The sequence below is a fragment of the Mixophyes fleayi genome, chromosome 11 (assembly GCF_038048845.1).
Source record: "Mixophyes fleayi isolate aMixFle1 chromosome 11, aMixFle1.hap1, whole genome shotgun sequence".
Lineage (NCBI taxonomy): Eukaryota > Metazoa > Chordata > Amphibia > Anura > Limnodynastidae > Mixophyes > Mixophyes fleayi.
In genome coordinates this window covers 35239975-35267055 of record NC_134412.1, presented here as the reverse complement: position 1 = coordinate 35267055, position 27081 = coordinate 35239975, and the positions used below count along the sequence as shown (strand labels likewise).

The 27081-nt window shown below is 39.2% G+C and overlaps 1 protein-coding gene across 1 annotated transcript in view; it reads right to left on the bottom strand.

Annotated features, from left to right (window-relative positions):
* The window catches only part of LOC142107816 (cytoplasmic phosphatidylinositol transfer protein 1-like), a 135086-nt gene that overhangs the window by 17819 nt on the left and 90186 nt on the right, over positions 1 to 27081 (bottom strand). Inside the window, exons 4-9 of the mRNA XM_075191437.1 lie at positions 20702 to 20709; positions 16392 to 16463; positions 9012 to 9104; positions 8266 to 8421; positions 4635 to 4698; positions 1645 to 1731 (exon numbers count right to left, since the gene is read on the bottom strand). Coding sequence (XP_075047538.1) covers positions 1645 to 1731; positions 4635 to 4698; positions 8266 to 8421; positions 9012 to 9104; positions 16392 to 16463; positions 20702 to 20709 — 480 coding nt within the window. The remainder of the gene's footprint in view (positions 1 to 1644; positions 1732 to 4634; positions 4699 to 8265; positions 8422 to 9011; positions 9105 to 16391; positions 16464 to 20701; positions 20710 to 27081) is intronic.

Below are 27081 nucleotides of genomic sequence, written 5' to 3'. Positions count from 1 at the left end.
AGGTAACTTCTGTTTTTGGGTGGGAATATTACTAATTCTATTATTGAAAGACTGAGTTTGAGTAGGCGTGAGGACATCCAGGATGAAATGGCAGAAAGACAGTCAGCAACGCAAGACAACTCAGATTGTGATTGATCAGGAGAGGATAGATCTATGTGTATCATCCACATAGAGATGATACTGAAATCCAAAGGAGTTTATTAGTTTTCCTAGACAGAGAATAGCAGAAGACCTAGGACTGAGCCTTGTGGCACTCCAACTGATAAAGGAAGCAGAGTGGAGGTTGTTCCAGAGAAATTAAAACTGAAAGAGCGATTAGATGGGTAGGATGACAACCAGGAGAGGACAGTGCCTTCAAGACCTAGGGATTGTAGCCTTTGTATGAGGAGAGGTGGTCAACAGTGTCAAATGCAGCAGAGAGATCCAGGAGAATTTGAAGAGAGTAATGGCCTTTAGTGTTTGCTGTGATCAAATCATTGACAACCTTGGTCAGTGCAGTCTCTGTGGAGTGTTGAAAGTGAAAGCCAGACTGAAGAGAATCCAGTAAGTTGTTTGCTGTAAGAAAGTGTGTGAGGTGAATGTAGGCAATTCTCTTGAGAAGCTTGGAGGGGCATGAGAGCTGAGAAATGGGGCGGTAATTTGAGAGAGAGTTTGAGACAGAATTTTGTTTTTTCAGAATAGGAGTAATAGCTGCATGCTTGAATAGTGATGGAAAGATACCAGTAGAGAGAGAGAGATTAGAGAATTTAGTTAGAAGTGATATGAGCTCAGGAGACAGGGACCTACCAATTTGCGAGCTTATAGGATCAAGGGTACAAGAGGTAGAGTAGGAAGATGGGAAGAGAGTACACACTGGGATCAAATGAAGAGAGGGTGCTACAAAGGAATTGAGCTGATTACTTGTCGAGGGAGATGATACCATTTCAAGTCGGATCTTATCAATCTTGTCCTTGAAATAGGAAGCAAGATCCTGGGCACTGATGGTAGGCGGAGGATTTGGGGTGGGAGGGTATAGAAGAGATTTAAGTGTTTTAAAAAGGAAATGAACAATGGCATTGAACAAATAAAGATGCATTTTGCTGTGATTTCCATGTCAAAGTTTTACCCGGTTGCCATAGTAACCCCTACATCAAGAACCGAAATAGCCTTTCCCATGATGATAATGCTGAGAGAAGATTATCTCTGCAGGAGATTTCACTCGCCGGACCAGGCCATACTTGCTGGCGTTCTTCAAGCGAGCTTAGTTTGTTAAATATTGGTAACATATATTTCACTGCTTAAAAAGTGTTGATAAATATAATAATTTTCTCCAGAGCAGGGGAACACAATGATAAACAGACCCCTTGGTTCCAGCTATTTCATCTCAATGATGCATGTCAAATCTACTATTCTATTACTTTTATATGGAATAAAGCTAACAAGAGAATCAATATACAAGCCCTTGGCAATTTTTGGGCGACCAATAGAGGCTCCAGTATCATGAATTTTTTTAATTACCATACACACTTGTGTAACAGACCAGAATATTTGCTAGTACTCAGATATAGCAGTGATACCATAACCAGGCACAATTTAGTAATTGTATATTGGCATCTTACTATGTTTCTCTGTAAACAGATGCACTCATATATTACATTAGCTCACCTGTAGTCTTTTTCTGGGAATTGACTTTGCAATTTGTTTCTTCCTGTTGTTTTTTCTCAAATGTCCGTACATCCTCCAGAGACATACCTGGAAAAATAATTGCATTGGTGATCTTTACATGTAGGTTTGTTTTATTATCAAACACAGTTATGTATTCCGTTTGTAACACTTTAAAAATCTCATAATAGTGGGCAGTGCCTAGGTCTTAGTAAAACAGAAGCCACATAGGGGCTTCTTGCCATTATCACAACACACCATCAATTTTAATTCAATAAAATTCGCCATGAATTGGACCAAAACAATTTGCCACCAAGCGCATTTCATGGTGGATGCCAACTCTCCAGGCTATGGAACAGTCCCAATAAAAGGGGGATATCACTACTTTGTGGGTTTATGGATCCATCGGAATATGCCCATAGTGGAAACAGTTTAAATGTCCTATTAAAGTCTAACCGACTTCCACTTTAGAGCCACACCCTTCATTAATTTAAACTTTTACATGTTTTTCCTAAAATACCACGTAGGTTAGCTTCATTACATCTTAAAATAATTCAAAGAGTGAGGGGACATTAGGACTGTCTTCATTGTAATGTATCACTTTTGTGTGTTGGAATGTTTTAATTAGAATGTAGAAATGCCCTTTCCCCATAATAGAGTAACCGGAATGTGTCCTCCTGTAAAACAGGGAATGCCTCCCCATGTAAAAAAAATATGCCTTGTCCACCCCTTTACGTCATTTCAATAATCTCGCCCCACAAAATTATATTTTTAGTTGTGTGTGCATCCAAGTACCGAACCTTCACTCAGCAAGAAGCATAAACATTTTCACCCCTGCAGACACTATCCTTTGTTTTCATTCCCGTAGAAGTTATCTTTTGCTTTCAAACCTGCATATCTATGCATTTCCTTGTAAGTTTTAGTGCATTTGCTCCAAAATAGTTTGTGTCATCACAAAACAGCGTTTGCAATGTACTTTTGCACTGTCATAAATGACCTCCAGTGGTGTAGCAGTATGGACAGAGGTCACAACTGCAACTGAGCCCATGGTTCTGGGGGATTTGAGCTGCAAACCCCATTGCATCTGCCAAGTCCCAAATAACTGTCTTTTCAAGCTCTCCTTTTTGCCCCTTTTATGTGCTCTCCTCTTCCCCCAATATTCCTGCTGTTCTTGCTGTCATGCAGACATACTGACACCGAGTCTGGCACTGTCCTAGCTTAAAGCAACCCATGTACTCACCAGCCACAAGTACTTCCTTTTCTGAGGACTGTGTCAATTGGAAGAACCTGTAGCCAATTGAATAGGTTCCCAATATGTCAGTATAAAGAGCGGCGATGTGCTTGAGTAACTAAGTGTCCTCAGTTTCCTGGAAACCCTTCTACTTATGCCCCGAAACTTAGCCTGCTCCTGCTCACCAGGAGATCTCACTGCATTTGCATTTCAGCTATTTAAAAGTCAGCTGCCTCAGAACTGACAAAGAAACGCAGCGGACGTTTCTGACAGGTGATTGGTCACTATTTCTCATTCTCCTCCAAAAAGCTGTGTATTGGTCATGCTGATGACCATGTGATCACACAGGACAAGAGCAGAAAAGTTGGAGACAAGTGCAGCACAGCAGAGGGAACTGTGGTCACAGCTCCTGATAGCTTTATCTTCTCCCTACTAAGCTCCTCAGTGACAGAGACCATTGTGCAAGATATTACCAACCAGGTCAGATATGCAGCTTTCACTATAATAAATGTGAGAAGTCATTTAAAAAACTTTATAATACACCATATATGTATAAATCCACATAGATCTGATTTTCACAAAACCATTTTGCCAAATTAAATTCAACAAGTGTGAGCTCATGAAATGTATTGTAGTCTGAGGCCAATTCTGCATTGTGTTATTAATATTTCAAAAGAGTACATATATAAATAAAATAAATGCAACATCCCACAATGCTACTTATGAGAAGAACAAGCTACATATAAATATAAATAATATTTTTATCTATATAAATTAATTGTGTACATGAGCTATGAACTACAGGACAGTGAGAGAATTAATTAAATAGGAGAGGTAGGGTGGGAGATGGAGTATCTTTCACTGTGTCCTATTGTACACAGTAGCTGGGACTTTCTCCTGACAGCAGGGACTGTTGGGAGGTACGACCCCCGCTGTGCTGCTCTGCAATGCATTAAAGTATGAAGGGTCTGTTACATGCAGTAACCGGGGGTTGCACCTGGCATTACAAGGGAGAACTGAACGGGTTAGAGGAGCACTAGCGCTTGTTAAATGCTAGTCACACCCCCCTGAATCGGCTAGTCACGCCCCTCCATGTTCAAACATTTGCAGACCCTCCTCTAGAAATCCTCTGTTTACCTCTGGTCCAGTTATCATCTCGTTATTAGCGCGTACCCTATATCTTCTGACACTACTCACACTGATTCACCCTCACAGCTGTCCCAATCTCCACTCTGAGCCACACGTGCTCCTCTTGTCTCAGCTGTGCCTTCTTCCACATAGAATGTAAGCTCTCTAATGAGCAGGGTCCTTCATACCCTTGTTGTCATATCTGCAATTATTTTGTGTACCTTGTATGTCCCTGTTTTATGTATGTTTTCCCTAATGGACGGCCTTGCAGAGCACCGTGGCGGATTACAAATCTACGATAATAATAATAGATGTTACATCTAAAAAGACACCTTGTTCCAGTATAACACCTTTAGCAACACAAATTCAACATACCAAAAAATGTAAATAAATAGAGGAATAGTACAGAATGGGATCAGTAAATACTCACAGTCTTAAAAACTTGCTTGGTTTGTTGCTAATATTTTATATAGGTTTTCAGTTTTTGTCAGCCTACCTTTTGATCTTTTATATTTATAGCCGTCCATTTTATGTCTTTATTCAAAGCACCCTTGCATTTTTTGACTACTATATTGAACTATATAACTCGATTTGGATATTATGTCATAATGCAAAGCAGTACTTTTACACTTACCATACCATTCGTCCATCCAAGCCACAGCTTGTCTATGTCCTGCAAGCAAAATGTCTTTGATATTCTGAAAAAAAAAGACAGTTAAGTCACGTGTCCAATATTGCCTTAAAGGTTTGATATTTACAAAGGAATTTTGGTACAGCTTTTACACAATTTCCAGATATTTGTAGTCTCAAGGTAGGAAGATGACAAGTCTTCATAATAGTGCTTTACTGACCTAGAAAGTGGGACACTTTATATTTATTTCAATGAGTTATTTGGATTGGGATTATCTACAAAGATCTCCTTACAGAGGAAATCTGAACATTTACAACACATCTGGATAATGTACTTAATGTTGATCACAATGAATCCTACTATGATCATTGTCCCTCATGAAAAATTGGATGGGACACACATGGTACCTAAATGGAGGTAATGCTTAGTTTGTGCACATCAAAGCTCATGGAAAGCTGGACATAGACTGTGTTTCAACATATAATAACCTTTTTTACTTCTGTGCATGGCCACAAAGCACTAGTTACGTTTGCAGCCATATGCAGACGAAATCGCAAGTTGCGCCTATGGCCGCTTGCAGCCCCTTACGACTTAAGAGATGGAGCAGGGGAAGGAGGATGCGTGTAAGGACTTGTTGGAGCAAATGCGACTTATGTAGACTGAGACTGGATCACTGGTGCAAGTTATGGACTGATAGTGATGACCTTCAGCTTAGATGCGTCTAGCACAACATAGCCGTGTAAGATGTATATTTTTTTGGGATGCACTTCCTTCTGTGTCCAGCTCTAAACGAGGCCCACATTCTTTAAATAATGTTGTTGATTTGTTCCTTTCCAATAGTGCTTTGATGCTTTGGTTGCCTATGTGTTGGATTGGAACTTATGTATGATCAGCGTTTGTAATTTAATAATCAATTTGTGAAATTTGTTAATCTATTGCAATTTGTTTGTCCCTATGTTTAGTTGATGGGACTGTCGCAATACCTAATTAGAGGTAGTTGTTTTGTGCAGTTACGCTTTGTGCATAAGATTATCTATGTATCACTTGGAGCTCATTAGTAATTATTTGTCAAGTGAGATCCAGCACATCTTATTATTCATAAATTATGTGTGTAATTTTTGTATACTATCGTACAAGATCTTAAAATAAAACATATTTTTGATTTAAGCAAGCTGATTCTTTATTTGATATATATTTTTAATATTTATTTTATTAGCCATTCATTCTATATTTCCTTTTTATTTCTGTGTGCAAGTGTACCTATTCAAGAAGCTTGCAGTCTCCCATTGGCATAGAGAGCTATAATGGATTTTTTTGTTAACTTTAAAGACTCAGGACAGAAATACGAACAATGCACAAAAGAGCCACTGGGATACTGTTGTCTGAATTCCTTTCTGTTCCACAATCTATATATTTTTTATTCCAATCTCCTGGGCACTGGTAACCACCGGGACACACTATATGTTATATGCCTCATTCAAGGACAGTACCTAGGACCACCCTAGCCACACCCAATGGTTGCAATAAAAATGGGGCCACATTGGATATTTGTGTTTGCCAGGAACATCTGGATAGCCTTGTATTTCCATGACAGTCCTATTCAAGCTAGTACACTTGGATAGTATGTTAATATGTTGTGTAAAACTATATGTAATTGAGCTATGTCCTATAGTTGAATTCAAAAATGTAGTTTTCATTATATTTATTGCATTTCATGAAGCCTATCCTCTCTACCGCTTGTTAACTTTTAGTCATAGTGTAACCTTTTAAACAAACAGCAAACTAAAATGAAATGCTGTACTAATTGGTAGTGAAACAAATACTGATATAAATAATATATAGTTACATGGAACCAAACTTCAGATTTGTATTTTAATGGTTGTTATTTAAGGGGAGTATTCAATTGTCAGCGAGTTGTTTTTTTTAACCGCATTGTCATTTTAACGCAGTTTTCTATCATTTTTGAGCGGGTTAACTTTACCCGCGATTCAATTCTATTTTTAACGCTCAGTTTTTTTCATGAAACGGTCCTCTTACGCTCCAGTAGAAGGTCTATTGAAAGTATAGGGTTGAGAGAGGCAGTCGCGTTAAAAGCTATTCAATTGCTTTTAAACGCAGCGCGTTAAACAGGAAAATATGCTGTTTTAACTCGCACCTCTTTGGGGTGTGTTAAAAAATAAAAAACCTCTGAAAAGTATTTGAAATCATGTAATAATGTGGAAAAAATTTTAAACTTATGTTTATCACTAATGCCTAACTTGTGTAAGTTGATTTTCTTGTGAAAAAATAATGAAATAAAATAAACATGAAAAAAATAAATTAAATAAAATCACTAATTAATTATATTTATGTATGTTTCTGGTACAAATATGAATGTAGTAATGTGTTTTGACATGTTATAGATGATTCTATGGTAAAAAATAGTTCAATTAAAAAATATGCTAAAGAAAGTACTGTAATGTAGATATCATCAATGTGTAATGCAATCTAATGTATGGAAATGTATGCAAAACATTTTTTGTGTTATACATGACTGCGTTAAAACTCCTCTTCACTCCCCTAAAAACTTCCAAACGCAATGCTTGACGCGCGGGGGCAGCGTTCCCTCTTTTTCTATTGAATTGCACGAGTTTTCCCGCTGCGCTAACTCAAAACGGTCTCTCTTTACCGTAAAAAACCCACGGGAGATTTTTATTTTTTTTTAACGTTGCAGGGGGGGAAAAAAACTCGCTGACAAATGAATACCCCCCTAAAACTGAAATAAAAACAAACAGATTCTTTGGACGCTGTGTTTGTCCTACCTAGGTATTTTTTGTCTTCTCTGACTTATATATATTCCCCCATAGAACACTAATATAAGTATGCAGACCGTTTAAGCATAAATGTTCCAAATTTCAATACAAGGTGCTTCTTGACTTTGGTAATGCCCATATTAAAAATGTTCTGCAAAGTGATATATTTTTTTTAAATACCCAGACACATTATAGACAAAGATTAGACACAGATTTGTAGGGCAGCTAAGAAGTTTAAAAGCTGTTTTTCCACTACAAGAGGGGTAGAAAAAAAAATAACAACAGTTTGGAAACAGTTGTATTACTAGATAGGCAACAGATAGAAAACATTACTTAAAATGTGGGTGCGCTAACTTAATAAACTTCTTGGTTTTAGAAAGAGGAAATGGAAACAATGTAAGGATTAGTCTATGTTCACAACAACAGTTTTCATCCAAGTTATGTTTCATGCTCCTTCACACTACAAAGTCTCTGACGAGCCCCAGGAAATGGTGGTTGCAAAAGTACCCTTGTCTTATTCTACAACTAGCTGTTCTTTGGGTTTACAAAAAAAAGGAAAGCTTCTTCAGGGCTACCGTTAGTTTGGATTTGTTATCCTAGAGCCACAACAAACTCAAACTCCCATTCTAGATGCTCAGAAAACCTATGTGTTTGTTACCTGCTTACAACTCAAATGTCTAAAAAAACAGAACACAGCACAGCATTACATCTTTTCTATTTAAAAAAGTTTGCTAATGCAATTTATTATATAAGTTATCTTTTTGAATGTTTCATTTAAAGAATAGTATACAGATTTATTGCATTTGAGTTTATTTCACTGGCCACAGCATTAGAATACTTACCTTATGAATAAAGCTTTCAACTCTAGACTGAAATCCGTAGACCTCAAATTTGGCTGCTACTAATTTATAAGAGCACATAATGGGTTGTGTAGTCTGTAGCCAGCCCTGCAGTAACGGCCCTCGGCCAGTCTTTTCAGAATGGAACATTCTGAGGTCCTAAATTAGAAAGTGGGTTCATTAATTCTGATATAATAATTCCATAGGTTCATTTTTAATTACCAAATAACTGATTTGTTTAAAACTATAATCATATCCGTATATTACTATTGCTTGAAATCATACACAATAAATTGTATGAGCTTTAATTCATGTTTTATTAGAGATCTTCATGCATGTTTGTTGCATATTTTTGTTACACACACACACACACACACGCATTTATATATACAGTGGGTGAAATAAGTATTGAACACATCAACATTTTTCTCAGTAAATATATATTTGATGTGGCTATTGTAATGAAATTTACACCAAATGTTAGCAACAACCCTTGCAATCCACACATGCAAAGAAATCAAATCATAGTTGTCCATAATTTAAGTTTTGTGTAATAATGTGAAATGACACAGGGAAAAAGTATCCCGGGCACCCTCTGCAGTGGCGGTCATTTCCCTCATTGGCTACACAACATTCCTAAAGTCACACCCAAGGAGCTGTACTACATCACACAACAATGTTGACACTGTAGTGATAAAATGTCTGTGCTATAAACACATAAAAGTAAAGTATCTGGTTTTAATTCTTACTTCTGATTTTTTGTAATAACCTTCTGGAAGATCATCATCAGCTATGTCAACCGTACATACATCATCTTCTGGTGTAGGCTTTTCACCAAATACCTAGAATACAAAAAAAAAGCAGCTAGTCTTAATACACCTGGAATCCACCTTTATAAAAATGTTGAAAAGGTCAGACTCCATAGCATTTTCAGTTAGGATTCACCCTAATACAGTAATACCCATTACATGTAGATCTGTATTGACTATATTGGGCTGGGAATAAGTGGAAAATCTCACATTTGGGAAATGCAGAACAAAAGCTCCACCCATGACCCACTTAAGCCACGCCCATGATCTGGCCAAAGATATTCTGACCATCTCCAACCATGCCCTCATTTTGGCAATGCCATGTCCCCCATTTTGGAATCTGAAAATCTGCCTTTCTCCAACAAAAACTGCAGTGTCGAGAGGTATGACCTAACACAATACTATTATGTTCTAATTTTTAGCAATATATGAACATTTTAAACTGGGGTCCAGATGCATAGGTAATCTTTCACACGTTTGAGATAATAGGTAGGAAGTTGTAGTCTGACAGGTACTTCCTCAAACATACTTGGTGACGGCTTTAAAGTGGCCCAGATAAAAAAGGGAAGGTAGCATGCTTATAATTTTATATTGTTATGGAGCTCCTCCATGGGTTCTAAAACCCTTAGAATTTACATATAAGGTACATATATAAGTTTTACCACATTGTAGCTGATTATATCCATGCTATTCCTAGTGGAAAAGTATATGTTGGTGAAGAATTGATTACTTCAGCACTGCTAGGCCCTGAATGTAAGATCTCCAATTCACATCGGTAGGCCCCATACCTGGAGACTGGCAGGAATGTCCCAGTCTCATAATGATCAAGGAAAGCTATCATATATTATTACATATTTCTGAAAAATTTCTTTTAAACTACAAACTTTTGCAATATGAGTTGTCTTATATCTATAGACAGACATCTATGTTTGCTTATGTTAATTGTATTTCTGTTAATCAGGCAAGATCTGATAAACCAATGCCTGCTATTTCAATTAGAAAGTAAACAGGTAACTGCCTTACTAGTTACAGGTAGCCAGATCACCACAACTAAAACTGGGTACACACTACAGAATTTTCCACCAACTTTTTATGCCGATCGATGTTCCGATCGCTCGGTCCATGGACTGCATACACACTAGCCTTGTTTAGGACGATAAAGGGAAGAGCGGACGTCCCTTTAGCGACTTTTTACCATGTTGTCGTGAGCAATGACTGTAATTTTGTACTCACTGTTGTGGATCGGTCGGAGGTTTATACACACTACACAACAGAAACGAGATTGGAATGAAAATATTAAACGGTACGACCAACCAAATGAGGAGACAATCGTCCATTTGGGCAGACTTTCGACCATCGTGTCACTGCACACACTGACCCAACTTTTGAACGAGCGGTCGTATGTCGGCTGATTTAGCTGATTATTGAATGAAAACTGTGTAGTGTGTACCTAGCTTTAGACAAGCACTGTTAAATCTAGCCGTGGAGTTTCCTATAGCTACTGCTAAAATCAGTAACTTCTATGGATCCCTAATTTACCTAAATGGTCTAGTGCCCACATTGGAGCATGCTGATGCACTGGGGGCAGATTTCCTATGGTTTTGGAAACTTTCAGAAAATAATAGTACTATAGATCATATAATAATATAAGTCTAAAGAACCTGTAAAGAACGCTGCAGGCACTGCTAATGCTGTTGAGAGTTAAGCTAGGTACACACTACAGAAAATGTATCCCGATGCAATATCTTTAACTATTCTTCCAATGACTAAAAGTCCTGATCATCGTGCCGATTCATGCGCACAATTGCTCGATTTTACAGGATCTACCTTCAGATCTGTGCTCTTCATCTGTCATAACCATCTACTGAAAAGATTGTGACTCTAAACTCTATGGAGATCTGCTTACACTGCTGGCCGTGAGTGCACACACACTGCAGAACTTCCCCAACATCGGCCCATCGTTTCCAGAGATTTTTAGTCCGTTTATAAAATCAAATGAAAAACATGATCGTGGGAGCGTACACACTAATGCAATATCGGACCTCACAGTCGTTTATCGCGTGATTGGCGCGATAATCGGGTAAAAAAACTGTAGTGTGTACCCAGTTGAACATTTAACTATTTGATATGGATGAAAAGGCCGTGCTTATTGGTGTCTACAAAGCCACCTTCTGTGTAGTCAAATTGTTTTGAGGAGGTGGAGCAAATTTTTGAATTAAACTACCATTAAATTGTGCGTAACCCACCCCCAAAAAAGGCAGTTAATTATAGAACATGTCCAACTCTAATTGGTGTGGTATGACCTGTAGAAACAGAGTCAAAGGTCAGGAGATGATAATGTGTTCAAGGGGTTTCTAATAGTTACAGTACAGTTCTCATTCCGTCCTGTATAGTACAGTGAGATATGAGTTATGCACAACAGATGACATTGGTGTGAACAGGCTCTCCCTTTTTTTGGGAACTGTGGGGAAACAGAAAAGTTGTGGCTAAGCCGTTGCAATAGTATGTAACTAAAAATGTTTCAGTATGTTGACAAACCACAGCAAAACATTGCCTCTTAGCCAGGAAGTAACGGTACCTAAGATGGGTGCAGTATGTGGATGTTTTGTGTGGTCTGGGTACTTTGTCATTAATACCACCCCCATAATTGTGATGGAGACTCCAATGATTAGTTGCTGCCAGTAAGGCTTAGGATTTAATTTCAGTGTCATCTTATGTTCTTGTTCACTGCAACTTGCAAAATAAAAATACCTGCATGGTAGTTGCACCTGTTGTGTTGGAGTGTGCCCTTGTCTACCCATGGAGCCAACTTTCCTGATAATTATATAATTAATGTATTACACACTGAGGCCATTCTTGAAGACCCTGAATGCATTTGACTAGAAGACTAATATAGGCCTCTATTTAAAAACTGGCCAGTTCTAAAGCAATATATCAAAGGACAAATACGACAGTGACAAGATTATATTGGTACATGAATGACATTGATGGGAAAGTCTGCCAACTACCTGTTACTAACTAAACCTTTCTTGTTTGCATGGATTTGTGTGTGGATATGTTTTTAGTGCCTTTTTAAATTAATGCAAATAACCTGACATTTGCCATTTCTGATTTGCAATGCTATGCAAATTGTACCATTTCCAGGCTAAATATTCCCCAGCTACACGCACTGTATTTGTTTACCTGATGTATGAATTATGATTTTTGTTTTAAATTATAGCTAAAGAGCTCAAATTACTGTGATTTGCAAAAACAGAGTTGGAACCTTGTTGCTTTGAGATGTAACTCTTCATTTGTACACATTAAAGTGTAGTGCCATAACAAACTAAACTATTATGTCACAATTGGCTGTTGTAGATCTCTGTACTGTAAGAAATGCGTAATTCATTCTAACCTTTAGTGCCTAAAATACATTTGATAACAATCTGTTAAAGGTCACCTCCCGATACCTATAGGCTTGCACATGTCCCTTTGTACCTGTTACTAAATACATTGCTTTCACATTTCTGGCTTCGGTCTGTGCGTTTTGCATAGTTGTTTACTGTTGTTGTTACAATTACATTCAATGTATTGAGCGCAGCAGAACTGAACATGATGATAAACATACATAACTCTCCCTGGTAATATATAAATAAATGCTTGACCATAAGGAGATAGCAATATACTTAGTAAACGTTGGACATATACAGGTATGTGACATGTCATATTAAAGTCATCTGGAGGTGGAAAAGTCCTTTTAAAATTACAAATTGAGTGATCTTCTTTAAACCAGGTGGCGCGATCTGGGGCTTTTATACGATACTTACACCGCACTCTCACCCAAGTATATATGAGTAGACGGAGATAAAGCAGATGAACCTGTGCAGTTACTTCATACCAAGAAGTATGAAGAGGACCATTCTATTTCTATATACATGTAGACTGGAGATATTGGTATACAGCATGAAGAGGACACTGTGCAGAGAAATGCATTTTTTAAGACTGATCTAATATAAGAAACCTACTATGTGGAAGAGCTATATTGTTTAATGCTTATTGACTGGTAACATCAAGCAGGGACCCCATCAGGGCTTTATGTGGGGGGTACTAGATTAAGGGGCCCCGACTCACCTGACAATAATACTCATACAACACTGAAGTGATTCTTCTTTTCTTCTGCCCCCTCTAATGGTTGGTCCCACCTCTCTGGCAACTGGCCACATGTTTTCAGCGGAGTACTGTTGTGGGCCCCTACCATTGCATCCCCCGGTGGGCCCTTCATGCCCCAGCCTGACACTGTCTCACTCTCTCATCATTATCACCAATGACAGTGTTTAGAAATGTCAAGGTGACTATCTGTAAGTGTAAGAGGGCATGTGGAGAAGTCTGATGGTCTGACATGTGGGCAGGTCTGATGGCATGAGGGTAGGTCTGATGGCATGAGGGTAGGTCTGATGACATGAGGGTTGGTCTGATGGCATGAGGGTAGGTCTGATGGCATGAGGGTAGGTCTGATGACATGAGGGTAGGTCTGATGGCATGAGGGTAGGTCTGATGACATGAGGGTAGGTCTGATGACATGAGGGTAGGTCTGATGACATGTGGGCAGGTCTGATGGCATGAGGGTAGGTCTGATGACATGAGGGTAGGTCTGATGACATGAGGGTAGGTCTGATGGCATGAGGGTAGGTCTGATGACATGTGGGCAGGTCTGATGGCATGAGGGTAGGTCTGATGACATGAGGGTAGGTCTGATGACATGAGGGTAGGTCTGATGGCATGAGGGTAGGTCTGATGACATGTGGGCAGGTCTGATGGCATGAGGGTAGGTCTGATGACATGAGGGTAGGTCTGATGACATGAGGGTTGGTCTGATGACATGAGGGTAGGTCTGATGGCATGAGGGTAGGTCTGATGACATGAGGGTTGGTCTGATGGCATGAGGGTAGGTCTGATGGCATGAGGGTAGGTCTGATGACATGAGGGTAGGTCTGATGACATGAGGGTAGGTCTGATGGCATGAGGGTAGGTCTGATGACATGTGGGCAGGTCTGATGGCATGAGGGTAGGTCTGATGACATGAGGGTAGGTCTGATGACATGAGGGTAGGTCTGATGACATGAGGGTAGGTCTGATGACATGAGGGTTGGTCTGATGGCATGTGGGCAGGTCTGATGACATGTGGGCAGGTCTGATGGCATGTGGGCAGGTCTGATGACATGAGGGTAGGTCTGATGACATGAGGGTTGGTCTGATGGCATGAGGGTTGGTCTGATGGCATGAGGGTTGGTCTGATGAGCATGTAAAGGACAAACATGTGGGGCGGTCTCAGGGGCTTGTTGTTTATCCAGATGCCATGGTGCTACACTTTTGCGTCCACCGGAACCGGGGGTAGGGGTTATGGTCAAGGAGGGATGGGGCCCTGCCTGTTTCCTTGTACTGGGCCCCGCAATTTTCTAATGGTAGGCCTCACACCAAAATTAGCAAATCTCAGCTGGCCTGGATAATTGAACGATTTGTGATAAAGTGACAAAAGTACAATTTTCGACCAATCCAATCACAAATATCCTTTATGTCCTTGCATCATATCTGGCAGAGCCATACTGCAGATTATAATGATATTTATACATTGAAGAAAAATTGGTCTTACACAGTCTTCCATCGATGGACCTCATCTGTCAGTAATAAAAAATGTGTTGATTCACAATCTGTACAAACAGGATTTAAAGCCAAAGATAACCTCAGCATTATGGTGGGAATATCCATGTCTCCATATGACGTATAGAGGCATCATCCTGATAGGCAGGCCTGAATACTTGCTTGGGATTGCTGAAACAGCTAAACTATGCAAGGCATTACTAATAGATCCACGTAACGTAAATTACAGTGTCCCCTCTTTATACCACACCCATTATTATACCATATTTGATTGTCATGTCAGCATGACAATGCATTACAATTACAATATGCTTTTCCACTATATCTGTAGCTCTCTTTATAGCACCAAAAAGAAATTACACTAATAAGAAAAAAAAACACTATACACTTTCAAATAAGATGCACTCATGGGGTCTCATTCATTAATCATCCAATATGTGCCATTTTATGCATAAAATTGCTCTGCACGTGCTCAAAAATGGACTATACAGCAGTAAACGTAAGAGTATGCAACTCATCTTTGAACTCAAAGGACACTTCCGACAGCCAGTGACTTCAAGTGCAGAACGGGGGAGAGAAGGAACGTACGCCCATAGTCAATGTACAGTAAGGGCATGGCAAGACTGACTGCATGCAGCAATGTCTGACTCTTGGCGTCTCTCAGGTACATGATTTTCAGCCGCATCATTTGCACCAGCTACAGGCCAGGTGTAAGTGCAGATGGTAGTGATGACAGCCGCATATGCATTCAGGAACATGTGTTTGCATCAAGAGCAACTGTAAAAATGCATTTTATGTACAGTAGGCATTGATAACATCCTGTTAAATGTATTTCATGTAAAAAAAGAAGAAAAAAACAAACCTTTTCTTTTCATTAATTATTATATTATAAGTAGGTGTTATTGTATTTAATCATTTTAGTTTTCTGAGGTGACTTTATATATACATATGAATGGTGTCCTACAGATTGTAAGATTGCGAGCAGGGCACACTTACCTCTCTGACTGTATTAGTTGTAAAGCACTATGGAATTTGCTGGCGCTATAGAAATAAATGTTGATGATGATGATAACGATGTGTATGCTGCAGTGTGTTGTGTCTGTTTGCACATGGCAAGTGCCATATAGGTAGAGCATATATACATCTGTATTCAACTAGAAGTGTTTCTTGAGATCCTCTTCTTTTTGAATATAGGCGTTCCTGTTTGCATTTTCCATTTGTTTAAAAAAAACTCCGCAATTTGCATTCTCTTTGCATTCTTTCATGAATCAGTCCTATAATGAACATATGAAAGTGATCCTGGATAAAAATATATGCTATATATGATGAAAGCTAAGAATGTTCCAAGAAATGTATTATCAATTTACCATGATTTTATTTTTTCCTTTCAAGCATTATGTGTTAAAACAAATGTAAATAAAATAAATTTATTTGCTATGTGGGACAGAATTTTCTTAGGAACATGGTCGTGTGCAGTGAGCAACAAATTATTTTCTGAACTAACATTTAATAATAGAGTTTTCTATGCAACTATAGTGCACAGGAGTTATCGATTATAGGCCATAATTAGAGTCAGGGAAGCAAAGGATGAACCACTAATTTAGGCATCATTTTGACCTTTCATTGTACATTTATTCATTATATTTTAAGTTTAAATACATACATAAAGTTAAAGATGCTTACCTGTGTATTGCTACCATTGTTATTTTCAAACTTTGTTTCTATGCGGATTTGAAATTTTGGCAGAAAAGAGCACTAGGGGGAAAAAAACATTATGTTAAAAAAAAATACAGGTCCTCATAAAGGGTTGGACGCAGTTTCTGTCTAAAACGCAGGTGTAAATTGTGTCCGAAAAAAATACACATTCTACATAGTATGCCGATTTATAGGCATCTCACCTGATCGTTGCCATTATCAGTCCGTAACTTACACTAGGGATAAATATATTAAAGTGGGGGTTTTGCAAGTCGCCAATATTTGGTGACTTTGCAGGGGAAAATTAAAACAGCAATGGCTTTAAAGGCAAGAGTCGCCTTTAAAATCATTGCCGTTTTAAATTTCTCCCACAAAGTTGCAGAATATTGGCAACATGCAAAATCCACACTTTAATACCCCATTTACCCTTAGGAGTAGAGCATCTGCAACAGATATGTTTACTTGGCAGGCGTATCTGCATTTGCGTTCAAGTCTGTCCAGGTTTGTTTCATTTACTTGAACACGCCCTTAATGTACTTGGCCTATGTTTGTACGCCCCTTGTCTCCCCAGATCCTCCTCTAGACGTGTGTATTGTATACTGAAGATGCACCTGGTCCTGCATACAGACTCAAGTGTAATGCTGGGTATACATCTATGCAATTATCGTGCATATCAAATGTTCCATGACCATTTGTTCAAATACTGCAAGAGTGTGCATACTCTCGCCATCATGTGTTATAGTACAAAAACACATCGCATCTCTTGATTTGGTTTTATAAACTTCCTAAAATTCATGATCAACAACGGAATGATGTTGGTCAAATGTGGAAGTGTGTACGCTGCCACCACCAGCAACGTAGGCAGATAGATACCTGTAGGGCGTACACAGTCACGATCTTTACAGCAGATATGAAGGTAAATTGTGTACATGTATACGTATGAATCAGCATGCTTATCGGGACCTTCAGTTGTTGGTGAAATGGTTACAGAAATTGCATTTGAAGATTACATAGGTGTATACCCAGATTACATCTATTCTGGGTGCATGCGCAACAGTGAGATTCGTACTTGCGGCCCACAGTGGGAAACAACAAAGCACTTTGATTTGTAACATATTATTACAGTCACTTTTAGCAGAAATCTACAGTGGAACTTTACAGGATTACAAAGTAGATGTTTTTGTAAATGGAATTTTTCTTCTACAGAGTTTTGTTATAAATATACACAATAATGACACATTTTAAAACCCGGAACATTTAATAAATGGTAAAAGTGTAAACACAGCAAAACATTTGTGGAATGCAATGAAATTAGCTTAACCTTTAAACCACAAAGGACTAGATGTTTGTAAACCAGCCCCTTACACTACAACTGTCAGGAATTGTTTGACTTACAACTTTGAAATAACTTTGTGTAGACTAAAAGGGACATTTTACCTGATTTTAAAAACACATTTTACCGTGCACAGCAAATACAGGATACAAAAAGCCTTTTAATATGACTTTATAAATATAGTTATAATACCCTGACCCATTCATTAAGGCTGTTATCTGAGACCTACGGTAATATTATTTTATTTCTGAAAAACAGAAAACCTGTATCCTGACCTATCCCAGCCACACACACTCACTGAAATATGGCAGCCGATATTAGGCAACTTGTCAAATATGACAGCAGGTGTAGCCTGAAAACTGACATCATTCCACGATAGTTCATTTGAAATTTATCAGATCATTATTGAGCATGTTGGTAAGTGCAGATGATGAAATTGTAGCCATATTCCAACCACACTAATAGGCTACAATGATGCTGTGATCTGGATGTTCGACTTATGGGACGCAAACGTCTGGATCTGGGCCAATTTGGACATCTATATGTCAATCAACCTTCTTGCTCTGCCCGCATATCATGCACCAGAGTTTGCCTTTGAACAGCGGATGAGGAGTTACCATATAAGTCTGCTGCAGGAAAAAGGGTCTTATTAACCTAAAGGAGAGTTGACCTGCAAATCACTGTTATTGATGTCTCTGCTTCCATAGGGTACATGCACACAGGACTTTAAAATACATTTTTGTATTTTTGATATGTGTTTACAAGTGTACTTAACCTGTGTTCCTTAAACATTCCAAGTCTATGCCAAAACAGTAAATAGCCATCTAGCTTATGTCAAATATAAATGTACACACATATGTTAACGCACCCATAAATGTAAAAATTTTAAGGGTGCAGCGCTAATAGTTAACACTGCTCCAGGAAACTGCAAACGTGCTGCAAAAAAAAAGAGTAGCTTGCCGCCTGCCAAGTTCTGTTATAGTTAATATAGAAGGGAAGAGTGTGTAAAAATCCAGACTATCTTTTCAAATTCACATCAGACAGGTCAGCAAAACTATTCAGCAGTCCACTGCATATGATGTTGGCAGGACATGAACAATAATTGCAGATAATACTATTAGCATTTTGGGGAAATGGATTTCAAGGAAAAAGGTTGTGTGGAGCTTCCTTAAAAAAAAAAAAAAAGTGACATAAAGATGTATGTGTGCAAACACATCATACGTTACTCTCAATGTGGGTAGCTAAATCATTTAACGATGCAGTAATCACTAGTTCTGTCCCAGACAGTCTGTCTATAAATTGTAAAATCCCATTGCAAATAAAATAGTTGAACATTAGAACCCTGCAACAAATATATACCGTGCAAGTATTTCTATATGTCAATTACTCCTTTTCAAAATGGACAAGTCTCCTCAACCTACTGGCTGGTGGGTATATATACCCACCATAATTATTCCCTTACATATGTCCCCACCTACCATAATAATTATCTTGTATATGCATCCACTGTGATGATTCAGTTCTGGAAAGTTCATCAAACATTTATACTAGAGATGAGTGAACATTAGCGTGAAGGAAATTTGGCAGCAGTAAGTGGCATTTTGCTGAGATGCGAAGTTCTGGGGGTGCAATCTTTGAGCACCTGGGCTAAGGAGGCATCCATTCCCCCGTGAGCCCCCCCCCTGAGAGCCGCCTGCCGCCCCCCACCCCAAGCAGTTACCTATTTCTGTTCTCCCGTCACTGTAGTCCTTCCGCAGTGCGCTGTAAGCTCATTACTGAGGAGATCTCGTGAGAGTGAGACTCACGAGATCTTCTCAGTAAAGAGATTACTGAGCACCGCGGAAGGACTACAGTGACAGGCTCAGCAGCATTAACCAGGCCGGGGGCACCCCCGCACTGATCAATAATGCCGCTGAACACTGTCAAGGGCCCCCTGGTTGCCCGAGGCCCCTGGGCTGTAGCCCAGTTAGACCTCGGGTTAATCCGGCCCTGACTGTATGTGTAAATTTCACATTTCTCTGAGCTGGGGTGATGACAGCGTCAGTTCATTCTGCATGGCTTAGTGGAGGGCTGGAAATTCTGGGCAGATCAAAAATAACAGGTATAGGTAGAACAGAAATAGAATTCTGCGTAGTGCAGCTAAGGACTGATTACGCAGAAAATGTGGAATGGAGTGAAAAGTTTTGAACATTTTACACATTTCTAACTTACATATATTGGACTTTAATGTCACTAACAGTGCTTTTTTTTATACATAAGGTAACTTGATTTCTGATTTAGTGGTCAGTTAAAGATTTTCTGTTTCATCCTTGTTTGAAAGGTCCATTAACTAGACTCAAGACTGTTTAAATGCTGTAATAAACCTTTATTTTAGTGATGCACAATAGTTTCTAACCCGTTCCACAGAATATTTCCCTCGTTCTGAATTTTGCATACTTTACCAGCATATTTGGCTGTGTTACTTGTCCTAACCCAACAGGTTGGGTACTAAATTGTGACACTGGAAATGTCGGCAATTAATCTCTCGACATATAAAAGTCGGCAGGCTAAATGCCGACACTTCCATTCAGGGGACAGCTTGAAAATGTTGACAATGTGATTTCCGCCGGTCCCACTGGCAATGGTCTTTTAATGTCAGCATTGTGATTGTCGACATTGTGACCGCATCCGTATCCCAACCACACAGTGGACTGAATTGACCATTGATGTCCCAGCTCCGTTCATAGACTATAAATTACGCTAGATGTGAGCCTACAAATACAGCGTAGTTTGGCCTGTCGTGACTGGAAAGCAAAAACAGACCTCGAAGCTCGTATAACCGGAGCGTCGCACTACTGGGAAACTGCTTGTTTCACAAGCAAACATGTTGTGTCTGATATGTTTTCATTATTTCTCTCCTCTCTATTTGATAATGATCAAGCCTTCAAGACAAAACAAATATGTGATATTGGATGATATGACTTACTGTGTATTCTGTGAGTCAGCCGCCAGGAAGGACCCAAAAAAGAAAAAAACATAAGAAATTCATTAGACAGGTGTAGATAAAATTCTTGGCACAATATCAGTTACATATTATGCTTAAAGCTTATTAACTGCAAAACTGCCACTTCTGCTTATTCATTCTCTTTACATCTTTTTTTTTTCATGCAAATTTAATGGCTCTGCATGTCAGTGAAACATTGATTGTGAATTGCAGGCTCTTAGTGAAGAAGACCTGAGGGTAAATGTATAAAGCAGCGAGTTGGGTTTGAAAATCGGAGATGTTGCCTATAGCAACCAATCAGATTCTAGTTTTCAGTTATTTAGTACATTCCACAGAATGACCCTAGAATTTGATTGGTTGCTATAGGCAACATCTCCACTTTTCAAACCCTCCGGAAAATCACAGCTTGATACATTTACCCCCTGGTCACCTGAAAATTTGGGTTGTCCTGTGTAACATTCCTGCTTATGGTAGGGGTACCCCACACTTGGGTCTCTCTTGTATATAGAAAGAAGGCCAAGTTGCCTAGCGCTGGGATTGGTTGAGGATTTGGGAGCACAGATCCTGTTTATTAAATGCATTTCATTTTATTACACAGTGCAATGTGCATGGGAAGTGTTTTTTTTTTTCATTAACTGTATCGGACAAGTTATGCAGAGTACACAAGGCTGTGCATTCCTCCTCAGAAAACACCCACCACAATGTGCTCTCTCCACCCTTACATCTTATTACAATAATCTTCCACAAAACTAAGTGCACAGCTCCTCTCTTGTACTTCAGTGGGGACATCTGCCTCAATTCTAACCAATGCTACTAGTTCTTAAAGGATTGATAGGCAATATTGTCATGGATATTGATTCAGCTGAAAAATGGCAGCCTTCATGTGTCTAGGCATTAAGTAAGAGAGAGACAAGAGACTCTCAATGCCCTCAGAAGCATTGATACAAGTCACTAAGCACACTGATCACTACTTCTACAATGATATATCATAATTACTTGCTCAACCTCTTGAGTGAACAAACCTACCAAGCCCAGGCAGCAGGGTAAAGGAAGAGGTCAGGTTTAAGGAACAGCTTGTAGCTGTCTTGTCACTATTCTTTTTGCTACGGCAACCTATATCCTGGGATGCATAAAGAGGGACAAATGCACATGATGCAAGCATAGTATTGCAATTGTAGAAGCCCCCAATTAGGCCACATCTTCCATATAAGATACAGTTCTGTTAACCTCACTCTAAGGGGTAAATGTATTAAGCTCCGGGTTTTTCAACACCCGCGAGTTCGGCGTCTTCGGCGTTTAAATTTAAAGCGGCGCTGCCTTGTAAAGGGCAACTTAACTATAGCTGAGGTTGATACAAAGTTTAGTCTAACAAACTTTTTCTTACCAAGGACCATACAGAGGACATGGGGTAATCAGCTGTGAATGGAAGTGCAAGTGAAACACCATATGGGGTTTAATGACACATGCGCCAGAGAATGTCCTAAGACTGGACCTGTCCTGGAGTTTCTTACTACATTAGGCAAATGATGGCTGACCCCTGTTGACCGCTTTCAACGGTAGACAGGGGTCAGCATAGGTTCTCTGACTGATCTACGGCTACGTAGCCCCACACGCAGCAAGTTGCGATGCACTGTGTCTTCTGGCACCTTTCTATCATAGCCAGCAATAACTTTTTCAGCAATTTGTGCTACAGTAGCTCTATTATGGGATTGGACCAGACGGACTAGCCTTCGCTCCCGGTGCCCATCAATAAGCCCTGGGTGCCCATGACCCTGGGTGTCCATGACCGCGTCACTGGCTGTCCTTCCTTGGACCAGTTTTGGTAGTTCTGGAGATGCTCTGACCAAGTCGACTAACCATCACAATTTGTCCTTTGTCAAAGTTGCTCAGATCCTTACGCGTGCCATTTTTCCTGCTTCCAACACATCAACTTCAAGAACTGACTGTTCACTTGCTGTATAATATTGCACACCCCTTCACAGGTGCCATTGTAACAAGATAATCATTATTATTCACTTCACTTGTCAGTGGTTTTAATGTTGTGACTGATCTGCGTAAGTTATACTTACGACTGAATAGAGCTGGGGCTCTTTCTGCCATCCCTGCTACTCACGCTGCTTTCATTTTTTTTTTTTCACAGTGTAAAGATACATGATGTTGTTATTATCATCATCATCAATACGTCTATGAACACCAAAGCTTGGTGATGGATAATATATATGCCTCCTGAGAAGCATATCCAAAGATGTGTCCTTAGAGGCTGTGCTACACTTATTTGTAGATAATATTAATGTACTCAATTTACTAGTGTTCTACTAAAGATTATAACCACTTGTTCTGCTCTCCGTGTTCACGTCTTTCTGTTCTTATTAAAGAGGTCACACCAACGTCTACATTTTGTTCTGCAAATCACTGAATGCCTCTATATATGGTGGAGCTAATAAAAGCCAGCTTGTCTGTAGTGATGTTAATCATCTTTCACTCTATCTATCCAGCAATACCGTTGCATATTAATAGAAAAAAGAGACAATAACATTTATGCTAACCTAGACTGGAGGGCAAACAAAAGTAACCTACCCAGACTCTAATAGCAGCACGCAATGACGGAAAAATAAGTGTGGCCAACTATATGGGCCAATGAAATGTATGTTATTACAAACAGCAAACCTCAAACATCATGCAGTGCCATCTGACCAATGTACAATACTGAGAGCATTTTAGTGTCTAAATTGCAATACAGAGAGCATTCTAGTGACCCCTCTACAAGAGCATTCTTTTAACCAATTTAAAATTGGGAGCATTCCTGTAACTTATACAATACAGAGAGCATCATAATGACAGGTTTGTGTATGTGTACTAGTGAGTTTATTAATTTAATATTAGGGGTTTTAGTGCAGTTTGTGCAGGGGTTGTTAATGTAATCTTTGTGTATGTGGGGAGAGCATGGGAAATATTAATCTTATGTGGGAGCTAATGGGGGTATGAATGTGATGTGTGTGCGCTAGTAATGCAATGTCTTGGGAGTTATTAAGGTTAAATAGTGGGACTATTGATGTAAGGTGAGGCATGGTGTAGCTATAAATGCAATGTGGAGAGTATTAATGTAATGTAATTTCGGGTATTTGTGTAATGTAGCAGCAAGTGGGGGGCATCATTTTAAAAGCAGGTTTCTATTAAATTTGGGGCTTTTAATATAATGTGAAGTTAATTGTGGCTATTAATATATCATGGGGCTAATAATGTAATGTGGAGTATCTGATTTAAATGTAGAGCTAATAATGTAAGGACTAATTTTAGGGAAGGAAGCTTTGTAGGTATTAATAATGTAATGTTATGGCTGTTTGGAGGGATGGAGGCCTGAGAGTTCACTCTTGCTCAGGTATCCAGGACGTGAATAGTACATATTTATTTTCCAAACCTTCCAACATCCAGCCAAGCAGCAACAAAATTGAAGACTCCAGCAGGAAGTAGTCAAAGCAGCAAGAACAGGTAGGAGAGAGCAGCTCACTCTGCCATTTGTCCTGATTCAGGTGGGACAGTCACAATTTTTGGATTTGTCCTGCACAGTTATGAGCTGGTACTGAATTCAGGGACAATCAGGGGGTATGTCCTGTTGCAAGATGCTCCATCAGTCTATCTCTACCAGCAGTTCTTACCCTGCTGTGATGTTCGGCGGAGGAAGAATCAGATTCACTCTGCTGCTCCATGAGAGGTGGGGGTTGCTGTAAAGATCAGAGCTCTCTTTTAGAGGAGACCAAAGCAGGTGGGAACCTGTAGGGGGAGCTTGGGGAACTCATGGCAAGGGGAGAATAGTGGGCTGCCTGGGGGAATCTGATTTCCTGGCTTGTCCAATTTGCAGTGTCAAGCCTGAATGTTTGTGGCCACATCTGGGTGTCAAGCGATAGGAAATGGATGCTCCTTGACTGTTCTGATTGTGTTTAAAACACAATTGGTGTTGGTGGGAGCCTTTTCCTCCTGCCTCTCAACTGACAGCACCGCCATGCAGCGAGTGATTGCACAATGATTTCTCAATTGTATTTTGTTTATTTAAATGCTCTCTGTATTGTGCAGATGTCAATAGAATGCTATCTATATTGTATAGAGCTCACTAGACTTACCTCTGTATTGTATATGGATAATTAGAATGCTCCTAGAAATGTATATTGGCCTCTACAATGCTCTCTGTATTATAAAGAGAGCACTAGAATATTCTCTGAAGTGTTTAATGGTCACTAGAATGCTCTCTGTATTCTATATTGGTCAAAGAATGCTCTCTGAATCGTATACCAGTCACCAGAATGCTGTCTGTATTACTTATCAGTCACTAAACTGCTCTCTGTAGTGTATGTAAGTCATTAAAATGCTCAATTTATTGTATTGTGATCATAAGTATACTCACTTTATTGTATTGGTCATTAAAGGGTTCTCAGTATTGTATTGAGGACACTAGAATGTATTCTGTATTGTAGAGAGGCCACCATAATATTCTGTGTAGTATATAGAGGTCACTGGAATGCTATGTGCATTGTATAGCCATCACCAGAATGCTCGCTGTATTTAATGTATAGAGGTCATTAAATGTTCTATGTATTGTGTAGAAGTAACTAGAATGCTATCTTTATTGCATACAGGTCACTAGCATGCTTTTTGTATTGTATTTCAGTTACTAGAATGCTGTCAGTGCTGTATATAGAACACTAAAATGTATCTCTGTATGGTATATCGGTCACTGGAATGCTATCTGCATTATACAAGACGTTATTGGAATGCTTTCTGTATTGTATAGAGCTCAATAGAATGCTTTATGTGTTATAAATGTCACTATAATATTTCCTGTATTGTATATCATTCACTAGAAGGCTCTTAGTATTGTATAGCAATTACTAGAATGCTCTCAGTATTGTATATCAGTCACTAGTCAGCTCTCTGTATTTCATATCAGTCACTAGAATGCTCTCAGTGCTGTATATTGCCCACTAAAATGCTCTCTGTATTGTATATTAATCACTAGAATGCTTTCTGTATTGTATAGTGGCCACAGTAATTATCTATGTATTATTTGTATGTCACTAGAATGCTCTCTGTATTGTACATTGGTCAGTAGAATGGTCTCTGTATTGTATGTCAGTCACTAGAATAGGCTGTGTGTATTGTATCTGGAATTCTGCCTGTATTGTATACAGGTCACTGGAATGCTGCCTGTATTGTATATAAGTCACTAGAATGCTGCCTGTATTGTATATTGGTCACTAGAATTATTACTGTACTGGATGACATTCACTAAGATGCTCTCTGTATTCAGGCCACTAGAACAGTCTCTGCATGATAAATGTTCTCCCCAGAAAATATTGCTAGCCGGGTTGCATTAAGAAGTAGCCAGGTGGGGGCAGTGTAATACTTTGCAATAATATTGAAAAATGTTGGAGGTTATTGCCCATACCTGCCAGGACTGGCCTAACACACACTAATGGCTGTAGTGGAGACATAGTGCCTGTTAAAACAGGAGAAACACTGGTTTATTATATTATAGCAGGACTCTGTTGGTGTCCAAGAGCCAGATGACAAGTAAAAACAGCCGGGTGGAGCACCCGGGAAATAGGGGCTGGGGAGAACACTGATGATAGTCAGATGGAGCTGGTATGTACTGTATTTGATTATAACTCGTTCACATAACATTTTTCTATTTATGCCATTGTCTATATAAAAATAAATCCACATTACCCAAGCCACACCCATGCAGTTTTCCTTAGAAGAGCCTGGACCACCTGCTTGTGTTTACTCCCCAGGCTAAAATCTGCCAGCCAGCCCTGATGGTGTGGGAGCATATGTGATAAGGGAGAGTGTGAAGGGCAAACGTCATATAGATCCTCACCCCACTCTCCTCTTGTCACAGATGTTCCCCACTATTTCCCCCTTTTAATTTTTTGGACCTAAAATATAGAATCAGAGAGACAGAATTATATTTAGTAAATTCTGAAAAATTGGGACAATTGCAAGGACACAAAGTTTCAAGAACAAATCTTTAATTAGACCATGGTACTGTCATCGGACATTAGGGATGATTTTGCTTTTGAGTTTGGTGGAGCTCTGTATGTGGCGATTGATGGCTAATGTGGTCTAAATTAGCCATAAATTTGAGTGGCATTTCCTTGGCAATTCTAAAAAATTGCGTTCAGCACTGTCTTTCTGTTCATGCTAATATAAACACATAATTCTTACGGCTCAGTAGGATTTCCATTGAATTTTATATAATTAATTTTATACTAGGCTTGTGCTATTTATTTTCTAGTTTCAAAATAGCACACTATACTCATAGACTCCCCCCGTAAACCCTTTCACACAGCCTTCTGAGAACATAAAGC